The sequence below is a fragment of the Falco punctatus genome (genome assembly GCF_963210335.1).
Source record: "Falco punctatus genome assembly, chromosome: 1".
Classification (NCBI taxonomy): domain Eukaryota; kingdom Metazoa; phylum Chordata; class Aves; order Falconiformes; family Falconidae; genus Falco; species Falco punctatus.
Window position 1 is genome coordinate 108,488,630 of NC_137580.1, and position 12,271 is coordinate 108,500,900.

Below are 12,271 nucleotides of genomic sequence, written 5' to 3' on the forward strand. Positions count from 1 at the left end.
GTCTTAGTTTTTCAGAGCTTGAGGTGAGGATTCTGCTGTAAGCACACTGGGAGACAGAGAAATCATCAAGCTCTCCATCCTGCAGTTTGAGAGTGTACATTAACAACCAGCACATACACAAATAGTTCCCACATATTCATAGGCTACGTGTTGAGGAGTAGAGAGGTGTGGCAGAAAGACTGAGACAGGTTCCACTGCCAAAATAATCAAGAGAAGTGAATAGTTTCCAAGGTGTTCATTCCCTAAATTGTTTTCCCCCTTTTTTTTTTTCTTTCTCTCTCTCTTCTGCGGGGCCAGAGATCTTCCAAGTAATCAGTGCCTCTATTTTGACTTATTTTCTCTTGGTGTAGTGTAGTGGGGAGGTATTACAAGTAAAGCTGCAGTGTAGTGAAACACAGATCACTTTTCATTTACTGTGTCCTTATACCCAAATTGAAAAGTAGTTAACATAGAATCCAAAATAAAATGCTAGGGAGGGGTTTATACTGTGTATGGAATGGAAATGCATTTGTGTAGTGGGGAAAAAACCCACAATTCACTGATGCTTGTTGGATGTAAAAATGGCAGCTAAGTTGTTTGAGTATGTCTAAGTGTTTGTTGTACAATTAACTGAACAATTGAGCTGAACCTTGGAATATTCATTTTGGGTTTGCATTTTAGGACAAAAACTCAGATTTTAGTTTGTTTTCTCTGTTTATCATGACATACTACTTTGCGGTGGATTTCATTTGTGTTTTAAATATTGTCAGCAGAACCCCATCCCTGAACTTCTGCTTGTTTATAAGACTTGGATCCAAGAATTACTGCAGATGCCAGGCTGGACAATGCTGTTGGAGATATGAGGCTTTTTAGACCTAGTTCTGATTTTATTCTAGACATTAGTACTTCTTATCCACAGATATTATTAGATGGGAGGAGAAGAGTTTTAGGTACAGTTAAAATTACAAAGATGAGTAAAATTATCAAACTAATGCTGGGCTGGTGAAATACTGTAGAAAGGAACAGTTATGTGTCTCATGTATGTCTCCTAATAGCATCATGAAAATGAGGATAGGATATAATGTTCCCACACAAACATGATTTGCCTTTTTGTCTGGTCCTGTTGCTTAACTAAGGCTTTGTTTGTTCCTGTTTCCATGGCCTTTGGCAAAGCAAGGTGGGGGGGACAACCTCCATTTTCTGTTTTTATCATGCAACATAAAATGGGAATGTTGGCATTTGATGGTAGGCTATTTGCTGATAAAATATATTGGCCTCAGTAAAAACACTTCTGTAATTTGGCAGTCAGTGTTTTCCCACTAACTGCAGATTGATAAATAGTAACTAACTTGTTTGTCTGAAATGTCAAGAAAGCAGAGTAATCCAGGTTCAGCCAATTCCGTTGGTTCAGCCAATTCCAATTCCAACAAAGCTGGACTTCCGTGGTGCAACTTCATGGATTAGGCAAAGCCAAGACAACTTTCAGACTAAAATTTTTTTTTCCTTATGGTATTCAGCCACTATGTCAATTTTCTTTTATCTCCATTGACAGATGTTAATAGAGCAAAATACAGTGTGGTGCAGTGTGGTAATGTCTGCTGCTGATGGCCTGCTTTCTGTGCCCATTAGATTTGTAGATTTATTACAGCCAGAGTATTTTAACTTGAAATATTCTGTACTGCTTCAATTTGAGTCATGATTGGTTATGGACATTTATTACTAATCTGAAATCCTGTCTGACTGAACAAGGTTCAAGCTGGACATCTAATAAGTGAGGCATCATAAGTGAAAAGCATACGCTAAAATACTTCCTGTCTGGGTTCTAGTGCTCTCCATTAGCTTTTGTATGAGAGATGCTGTAAAAGCTTTGTCTTCTGGGGAATCTTGAAAGAAACCAGAAAATAGCTAAATAAAAGAAATGAAGTGGCAGGAGGGTCTGAGTTAGAGTTCAGCACACTGGAAGATGTGGCTCGCGAGATTTGAGGGTAGCCCCATACCTGCCAAAGTGTGAGATGGTGCAGTACCATCCTGTCCTGGAGCCTTCCACGCTCCAGCAGCTGTTACTTTTCTAAGCAATATCACTTAGTTCACTGTTTTGGTTTTAGCTGTTATTTGGAACTACAGCTGCTACTGCAGCAGCAAAACTTAGCCACGAGAATTCCTTAGTGTACTGGTATGGCCAGTCAGTGCAAACAAGAACGTTAGAAAGGTCACCTTGTTCACAGGATCAGAACTGGGCCACGAGAGTACGTTTAACTACAGCTGTGCCTGGCGAAAGAATCACTGTGAAGAACCCCGAGTGTACTCTGTATCCCCAGTAATCTTCATATTTTAAAGGAGTTCCTTACAGATGGGCTGGTTTTAAAGTTTCTGTAATCACTCTAAACCTGTTGAACATGGCACATTCTGGACTTCAGTTGTCACAAGTAGGGAAACAGTTTCCTCTGTACACCTGAGCGCACCCCTGTAATAAGTTATGTGACTAGCAAAGAAGAATCCCACCATCTAGCAACAAGGGGAAGGAGGATGTTTTTTGACCATTTACACTCACAACCATGTTAGACTATTTTTACAAAACATTTCTTTTTCACTGTCCTGTTGAAGCTGGCACTGCTAGGAATGTTCCTACAGACAAGTCAGAGATTTTAATTTTTGTTTTAGCTCAGCTCTGGTGTTTCAGTTGGGTGTTTATTCATATATCTATGTCCCCTGAAACATTGCTTCCTTGAGAAAACTCAGCCTTGTTGTCATGTTAGGAAATGTGTGAAGACAAGATTTAAAGGTTTCTGTTTGTTTCTGTTCTGTAGTGTACTTGTTAAGAGTAACGCAGCCACATTTATTTGTCAGTGACTACGGTAGTAGGAGAGTGAGCATCAGGAAACCTCTGTTCTCTCCTCAATTTATGGCTCATTTTCTGAATTAGGGTAGATTATTAAATTCTATATCTCGGACTTCCCATTCTTTATCTGCCTTTTGTTGAGTGCTCTGGGATGTACAGATGAAGGATGCTGCATTGATAAAGAATATGAGAATGCAGACATGCATTCATGCAAACGACTTGCAAACTGGGCACATCTGCTCAGCTCTTGGAAAGCTGCCCATTCAGCCGTTGCTGGTGCCAAATTTGAGCCTCCCACTCACATACAAGTAAGCACATTCTTTATTCAGGCCTTGAGGACTATGTTAATAGTTCATTAGTTTGATATCACTTTTGATAAGGGGCTGAATCAAGTCATAACTGTTAATTACACATTCTCATTAAAGCACGTATCTGCTGTGTAATATCAGAAAGATTAACAGTGGTCAATTACACCAATTACACTGCCTCATCCTTCTAGAAATCCATCCCTCTGTTACACATCCTGAGACAAGGAAGCATGAAATCAGTTACAAAACACCATTTTAAAAGATCAGTAACTTCTGTTGTAGGTGCTGGGGGAATCCCATTTCTTTCATTCTGTAACTGAAAGGGACCAGATGAAGCCCTCCCTCTTGCCAGCACAGGAGAATTGCAGCTGCAGTATGTGCTGCACATCCTGTTTCTCACCTTTTAGAAAGCTTGGAGTCTGTCTGTTTAGGACCTGGTGTGAAAAACATTTAACTCCTTAATAGTCCCTTACCCAGGACTTCAAAACATGCCATCTTACTTGGTATCTTTCTACTTGATAAGAAAAAGAAGGGGAGACTGAAAAATGTACACCTATGTTCTTTTAATACTCTGAGGTGTTGTTCCACAACTGCGTAAAAACTACTGACTTTTTTGTTGTGTAGCACTGTTCAGGGATGGTTCCTGTTTTCTCTTCCAGAATATTGATATTACCAACTTCAGCAGCAGCTGGAGCGATGGGCTGGCCTTCTGCGCTCTTCTGCACACATATTTGCCTGCACATATTCCTTACCAGGAACTCAACAGCCAGGATAAAGTAAGTTTTGTTGTACGTGGTCCTACACCATTTGCAGAATTCACAGTGAACATTACCCATTTCAATGGGTATGTGGTGGAGACACAGTGTTGCAAGATCTTGATCTTGATTGATACAAAATCAACGTTGGTAAGAGGCAAGTGTTAGTTGTGAACTTGGGAAGCAAACAGACTGGATGAAAAGGGGAAGGAAACACACAGTGAGGTCCCGGAGAGAAATGCAGGGACTGCTGGATAAAGAGTTAGTGACAAGTTGCCTGAATCCAGTGAGTGCTGTGCATAAACATGAAGACAGCATCCCTTTTGAAAGGCTAAAGCATTTCTGGACTCCTGAGTTAGCAACACACATTAAAAGTGCTGGATCAGTAGGCAGACAGATCATTCATTGAACTACTTGGACAGCAGTGTATCTAAAAGTCAGACCATGTCAGCACATTCCAAATATGTTATTAAGACCCTCACAAAGGGGAGGAACCTGGATTTACTGGATTTGTTTCTGACAGCTAGTATCTATTACAATAAGAATTATACTATGTACAGGAATCTCTTCAGAAAACTTTCACAACTAAAGACAGAACCTCAGTGGGGGTTTTTGCCCAGTTGTAATCACTTTCACAGGAACCTGTTGTCAAAAACAGATGGCTGTAGCTTGGGCAAAAGTAGATGAGCTATTCAAAGACAAAGAACCTATTTGTGAATATTTACCTTACTAATACCAAAAGGTCTCTGTGTGAAAGTATCGAATCTAGTGATTTTCAGTTTTCAGATATACTTGCTCATTTAAACTTACTGATTAACCAGATGCAAGGTAAGGTTCAGGAATCATACTCTGCTGATAATCCTTTTGAACTTTTGTTTTATTTTTACAGAAGAGAAATCTGCTGTTAGCATTTCAAGCTGCTGAAAGTGTCGGCATCAAACCCAGCCTGGTGAGTAACCTTTTAGCAAGGGAAGACTGGCTGCATACACCATTGCAAAGCCTTTGGTGCCATGTAGCCAGTCAGACAGCTTGCACTGAGAACATTCACCTAGTGCTAGCGGAGGCTGCACCACCATCTCTGAAAATTCATGGCGTTAGGAGAATTTCCAGAAAGAGTTTGTAGAACCATAGAATTAATATAATTTCAAGTAAATACTGGAGGTCATCTAGCATTGAAATGAGAGTATCGATTATGTCCTCCTCTTGGAAGCTGGTTCCAGGCGATTCCCATTTTTATGGGCAGACTTGCCTGTTAGACCATTTTCTTTCCTTTTGTTTTAGTGTTTTAAGAAGCAGAGGATAATTTGTTTGTTAAACTGTTTTAAAAGCCTTTTCTAAAATCAATGCTATGATGACAAGGAAGAAATAAGTTTAATGTGAAGGAAAATACATTATGGGATTCATGAGCTAACTACAGAGCCAAAGACATGCAAAGAAGCAGCAGTGAAGCTAAATATACACTTGATCTTTGATTGCAGATGGAAGAAATCTTTTCAGAATGTAAAATGCATATGGCTGTTTAACTAGTTAACAAGTTTCAGAATTGCACTCGGCCAGTAGATCATTCCCATGGACTTTTATATTGCATGTGGCTTTAAGGAGCTCTGGAGTGGAAGCAGAAGTAGTGTTCAATAGCCACAGCTACTCAGAAGACCCCGTGATATACCCGGTCGTGGTGCTCGACTAAGTTTTGACGATGTGTCTGTCCTATGCAGGAGCTCAGTGAGATGATGTACACAGACCGGCCAGACTGGCAGAGTGTGATGCAGTATGTCGCCCAGATTTACAAGTACTTTGAGACCTGAGATGCAGAGCAAGAGGTGGACAGAAGTGGGGAAGAGAACAAAGAATGCTACAGATGCACTCGATCACTTTAAAAATCCACTTGCTCCTCTTCCACAACCAACCTAAGCTCTTAGTTTTAAAGAAAGCTCTTCCATAATTTTGATTACATCTGGGACTGCAACCAAATAAATATCCATTGTCCATCTTTACAAACAAAATTAATCTGTTATTTTATTCCCTCATGGAAACTACATAGCATTTTTGAACGTGCATGGGTATTTCTGAAGAGGATCCCTTGTGCTAAACAATATTTGCCTCAAACCAGACTCCACCAACGGGAGACCTGCTACAAAATGAAGTTCTAAATCAGTGTGGACCATGGTGGCACTCAAGGGAGGCTGGGAGATTAATATTACTACAAAAGCTCACAAAAATGCTCTTCTTGCCAAAACATGCTTAACTCATCCCAAATAAGTGCTGTTTTCTTGCCTCCATTTATTTTGTAAAACATCATGACAAATGCACTTAAGTGTGTAGAACCTTAACCTGAGTTACTCTCACACATCTGACCCAGTAAGTATACTAGATTGCTTGTCACAGCTCAACCGGCAGGATATTAACAGGATCATTTCTAACTCAGAAACTATGCTCTGCTCCATCACCAGTTAGTGAAAGAGCTCTAGAAGATCCTGATAGGTGCTGGGACTTCATTTCAGATCAAACAGAAGTAATCTATTTAAGGAAAAATAGGTTTATTACAACAACTTCATTACTTGATTACGAAGGGAAGCCAGAGCTTGGTTTCCCAACTGACTGTGCAGGCACAGTTATCATAGGAGTATTGCAAATGCAATTTACTAGCTTTAGTTTGCAAGGTGCCAGTAATCAGGTGATGAATCTCTAAGCAATACAGTCACATCTCAGTAGTTCATATTTTTGTGGATTCAGCGGAGTAACTTCTTCCTTCTGTGATCCTGTATGATCAGCACAGATATGCAATTGCAGTGTAGAGGCATGAATCTTGAGACAGCCTGTGCCCTGTCCAATGAAGTGTAGTCCACAGGGCACTGTTAGGTGCTTGGAAGTGATGTTACCCTGCAAAGGAACACAGTAACATATTAATACCAATGGAAGTTGCAACTTCACAAGTTACGAAGAATGTAACTGGAACCCCTCTCTCTGTCATGGGAATCTCAAAGGTGCCAGAGAATGGCTTTTCCAGCTCAATAATACTGTTAGTAAAATGTCTGAAAGATGCAGTTTAATTTCCATTATATTGGTTTTCTTATTTCACCTCACAAAGTTAAATTTTCTGTTTGTCTCCAAGGATAGCAGGATCAAACAGGTTGCTTAATTTGTTCTAGGAGCAGGTCTTGGAGAGCATGCTTTGTACAGGACCTCATAGAAGGCTGCCTAGCTGCTTTAGATTATGTTGGTAGAAGAAAGTTGTTTAGTTAGCATGTTTAACCCTGTGACTAGACTTGATGCTTTGTGAATGTTAATCGTAGGGAGGTAGGGATTGTTTCTTACAAAAATAATAGGGTGTGCTCACTGCTCTTAACTCCTGAAAAAAGTTTCATGAAATAGAAACAAGCAATTTCACAGAAGAAACTTGGTTTCAGGTTTTCTGGGGCTTTGCAGGTGGCTGATCTCAGCCTCTGGCTTCCCTACAATGCTTTGCTGTTTGGGTTTTTTTAATACTATTTAATTAGTAAACAACTGTTTCAGACTTTGGTTTTCTCACAGCAAAATACAGGATTAAGGGGTAGATGACAGTGGCCAAGGTCAGTGAGCGTATTGAAAAGAAAGAAAGTTGGAGAAATGCAGTGTGTGCCTGTTTTGCAGGAGGAGAAAAGCATCACTTGCTCTTAGTTTTAGTCTGACATGTATTCTAATCCATCGCCCCCAGGAAAGCCTGATTCCAATCTTTTGAAAGTCTGTGATAAAAAAGGACAGTGGCACGCACTTACAGTGCCCTTGCACTCTTTGTGTCATCCTATACTGCGAGAAAGCAGTTGTAAATGCTGGCCAGAGTTTCTTGCTTTGCAAGAGAGTGCTTTCTAGATTGAATTAACTCTCCAGTATTTTTCAGCATACACTCTGCCATCCCTAGAGAACGTAGGGCGAGTTGCTCTAAGTGTTCTCAGATACAAGTCGCCTGTTGTTATGGGATAAGATGGAAGAGAAAAATAGCTGCTAAGCAGAGTTCATTTTGGAAGGCAGTTACACTGCCGAGCTCCATTGCCTTGCGGGTGCAGCAGACTTTTTCCCCTTGAGGTATCCATTGGCAGAGATCCCAATTCTCTCCAATGGGCTGTAGTTCAAAGCATAGTGAAGTCAACACAGAAAATTCCATATTCCTCAGTGGGTTTTGGATTGGGCACTTGCAGGGATGAGAAAAACTCTTGTTAATTCCCAGCGTCTAGTAAACATTTCAAAGTCAGAGGGCTCCACTTGATCTAAAAAAGATAATCTTAACCCGCTGGTCACTGCAAGCGTGTGCTCCATGTGACTGTCAGATGTACACTAAATATGTATGTTATCTGACGTGTCAGTATCGTTTGCTTCAGGTGATGTTCCGACATTTATTCTAATCTGTTTCTCCAAGACTTAGTCTAACCTTACAAACCACTCTGTTTGATCTAGCAGCTTTTTATTTAATGATTTTTGCAAAACAATATTTCTGTCATCTCTTTGCAGCTCACTCTCCCATGCCCGCCACCCCCCTCCCCAGCAGCACAGATAGAAACACTAATTCTACCCAATGCTAATGGTATATTCTTCAAAAATTTTTACTCATCTAGGCATTAGAACAAGGAGCTGTCTGTCAATAGGGAAGAAGATATTCAATTTCACCATATGCTCAATGTTACTTTTCAGTCCTCAAACTTGCAAATCATCTCATGTGGAAATGCTAATACTCTGAGATTGAGAGATGGTCTTCCGAGTGTTTTTTTGAGATGAAGAATATTGTTCTTTGTTCATTTAACTGTTACAATATTGTGTATTTTTTCTTCATTTTGAACCTTGCACGGTTGCTTTTCTAGACCTGGATTTTCAGAAATTACTGTTGTTTTTTCATGCTGCCTTAAAATTTGAATATGAATTTAAATTTGTCCCCCACAAGATGCTGAAGACCAACCTGATTTTCAGAAAATCTACAGGCACTTGGTAAGACATACCAAATTTGAACTGCAAAATTAAAGTTCTAGCTGCCTTTAAAATGAGAGAGTTTGTTAATTAAGCTAGAGAGTATAGGGATAATCTTCATAGAAGTTCTGAGAATCCTTTGAAAATGTCCTAGAATGGAACATGTGGTGATATGGCATGGGTGGTGTAATGCCTCGTATCAGTAACAGTTTGCCTAAACTGCCTAAACACTTTCTGACTTTGCCTCTTAGGAGTAATGGATCTTTCCCTGATGCAGGGAGATGCATTCTCTTCACCGTGTCACCATATGCTCCCTAAATATACAGTCACTCTTAAACATACCTGCGCATGCTTGTGTGTGTGTACTTGGGTAGTCAGTCAGACTACAAGAAACCGAATACCTGATTTTGGATGAGCACGTGAGAAGAATGGTTAGGATGGGGATTTCAGTGAAGTTCCATGGAGGGATATCGCATTGTGTGACTGTTGTACTATAGCTGTTAGAGAGGAAAGGAGATTAAAGTGTGAGAAGTATATAATCTGACTCCTAGAATTTCTGGTGAGTCATAGAAGGTACAAATTGTTTCATGGCTTGGGAAAGTACAGAGGCATTGAGAAGTGAGCCCAGGGGCAGCCCTCTAAGAAGGTTTTCGAGAAAGGCTGATGAGCTGTTTCTGAAAGTACACAGTGAAACCAAGTGGAGTGAAAGTCCAGCGTGTGAGGAGAGGGGCATGTATGGGACATACCTGCCTGGGCCTTTGTGGACAGCAAAGGACATCAGCTTGAGAGTCCTTACTGATTTGTTATCTTGAGTGACATTTCTCCTAAGAGTGCAGCCTGGGATGGGTCTCAGAAGAGGAGGAGGGAAGAGAGCACGGAGCTTGCTGGCTTTGCCATGTTCCCCTTCCTGTGCCTGGGACAGTCACGGAAATGCAAAGGGGACAAAGATTTCCCAGTTCTTCCTGTGCTGCAGCAGGGCAGCCATACTAAGCAGAGTGATTTTTGACTTAGGCACATTCTCCACTTTCCTCTCAGTGAGACACGTTCTCTTTGATTTTTGTCAGGTTTCTTGTTTGTAATTTGAAGTTGTTTTGCAGGTTTCTCTCTATGATTTTTCTTGTTTTGTGTGTGCAACCAGTTAATGTGCAAGTTTTCTGTCCAAACCGAGTAAGTGCACGCTGGCAGAATTGGTTCTTCCCTGTTTGATTCCTGACCTGGAACTCTTAAAAATCTACCTTTTTGCTTCACTGGCTTTCCCCCTTCCTTAGCAATGAAAATACGAGCATTGGCTCGTTAGTTAGTTTGTACCTCCCTCATCTTTCTGTGCTTATGGTACCAGGTCTTCCAGAAGGAAGTATCTGACGGGGCCAGCTGTGTGCAAAGCTGTGCCTTGCGTATCTGATAAAAGAGTCTGTATGGGATGAGATTATGCATTTTCCTGTCAGAAGAGGGCTTTTGCCTAGAAAGACTCAGGGCACTGAGCATTAAGACGTTTTTAAACCCAGCAATAACTTCTACTATGCTAGACTACATTGGTTTTCACCAACTCCAGTGCCATTTAGACTCACCCACCAAGATGGTGTAGAATCAAGCTTATAATTGAACTGCAATTAACATTTTTTTCTCAACTGATGGTCTCTACATTTTTGACTTGCACATGTGCCAAGTTCCACTGTGCAGTGCTGGACATGATGTTTTTATTGATTGTTGGTCCAGGCTTGAGTTTGTCGTATGGGATAATCACCTCTAACAGTCAAGTACTTTTAGCTTTCTCTATTGGGTACAGATGTTACATCATAATCTAATTTATACAAAGAGCACATTAGAATGTATATACTAGGCATTGCCAGACTTGGACATGCTAATATTTAAAGATTAACATTATTAAAATGTATGATGCAAAAACCTGTGTAATATTTCTAATAAATCTTTTTCTGTTTCTGATGTTTTTTTGCGATGTTTCAATATCTACGTACAAAACAGATTCTTCTGCAGTCTGCTGGGAAGCAGGAATCCCAGGAGAGTTTTTAAAAGATACTCATGGTTCATTGATTCTCCTATGCTGGCAGCAAAGAAAATTTGGTCAGAATCTTCTTTTCATAAATATGTCAAGTTCCATTTGTTAAGTCACTTAGATGCATTTGGATGCCTTTTAGAAGATTATCTTGGGGATAAAGGAGTGCCAGAGATCTCTCAGTTTCTGAAACAAATAGTATTGAAGAGACAGTAGGAAATCATCCTAGTGTGAAGGCAAGGAAAGAACACACAAGAGACTAATACATCTCCACATTAGGAGCTCCTAAATGAGTAGAGGATTAAGAAAGAAGTAGTCAAAAAGTAGAAGCAAGTACTCATGACTGGAGTAGGTATAAAAATGTCACCTGTAAGCTAAGAGGCAAGATGAGTTACAGCTCACAGTACAGTCCACCTGGGAGGTGGTGGCAGGACATTACACACAATGCAGAGGACGAGCACAGTAGTACGTGCATAGTTCTAGAAAGAGATTCCTCTGCTCTTCTGCAGAACCAACCATACAAATGTACAAGACTGAAATCCTACGGGCACGCCAGTGACCAGACCTGGTACTATTCTGTTTCCCACAACAGAGAGGACTAACAGCGGCTGATCTTTTGAAAGGAAGCCAGAGCATCCTGATGGGGAGTCCACGTCTTGCCAGTCGAACATCACCAGCTGACCAGGGCCACTGCTAGGGAAAATGAAGCTTGTGTTGGCATTTCAGATAGGGCTGAGTCATGAAAAAGAAGGCAAAAATAATGACTCCCTCTCAAAACCAGAATGCCAAGCAATGACGCTCATGGTGACATTTATTATAAACACTGTGGAGTAAAGAAGAGCTCCCTAAATTCTAGATTGTACCCCTGGATAGAATTCCTTTTTCCAGCCTGCACAAAAGCATCTGTGGAGGCCTGTCTTTGCTGCTGAGGAATGCAGCCCCATGGATGCTGTGCTCACCAGTCTACGTACAGAGCTTTCAAACCTGCTGAGATCACAGAGGCTGCTTTTATCTCATGACAGTGGTGGACATACTAGAACAACCAAAATTGCTAAGTCAGCAAAGAAAACAAGAAGATAAAATAAATGGGCATTTAAATCTCTTCAAACCTCTCAGGTATGTTTGTGTCCAGCTGGGTAGATGAAACCTTATGGGAAAATGTTCTCATTTACATAATCCAAACTACTTTGCCTTTCCCCACCTCAGCATCACGTTTCAGCCCTGGGTTTTTAATGCTGGGCTGATCCTTTCTTGTGGCAATGTCGCAGACAAAGCGATGTTGTTTTGATGATTTCTCTGATCTAGATAGTTTTATCTCTCCTGGATAAAGTGTGACCACATGAAATGGCAAACTGGGGTTCCTAGCGTTTTTAAGTTGCCACTGCACTTTATTTTACAGGTTTGCTGTAGCTCACTTAAAAAACACTAGACTCAACATTTG

General features: G+C 40.6%; 1 protein-coding gene across 6 annotated transcripts in view; it reads left to right on the top strand.

The window, feature by feature from the left end:
- The window catches only part of SPECC1 (sperm antigen with calponin homology and coiled-coil domains 1), a 100,484-nt gene extending 89,724 nt beyond the window's left edge, over positions 1 to 10,760 (top strand). For all 6 annotated transcript variants that reach the window (XM_080382689.1, XM_080382688.1, XM_080382690.1 and 3 more), the window contains 3 exons: positions 3,786 to 3,902; positions 4,771 to 4,830; positions 5,597 to 10,760. In XM_080382689.1, the coding sequence (XP_080238815.1) occupies positions 3,786 to 3,902; positions 4,771 to 4,830; positions 5,597 to 5,686 (267 nt within the window). In that variant the 3' untranslated portion in view covers positions 5,687 to 10,760. The remainder of the gene's footprint in view (positions 1 to 3,785; positions 3,903 to 4,770; positions 4,831 to 5,596) is intronic.
- Positions 10,761 to 12,271: the final 1,511 nt, after the last annotated feature.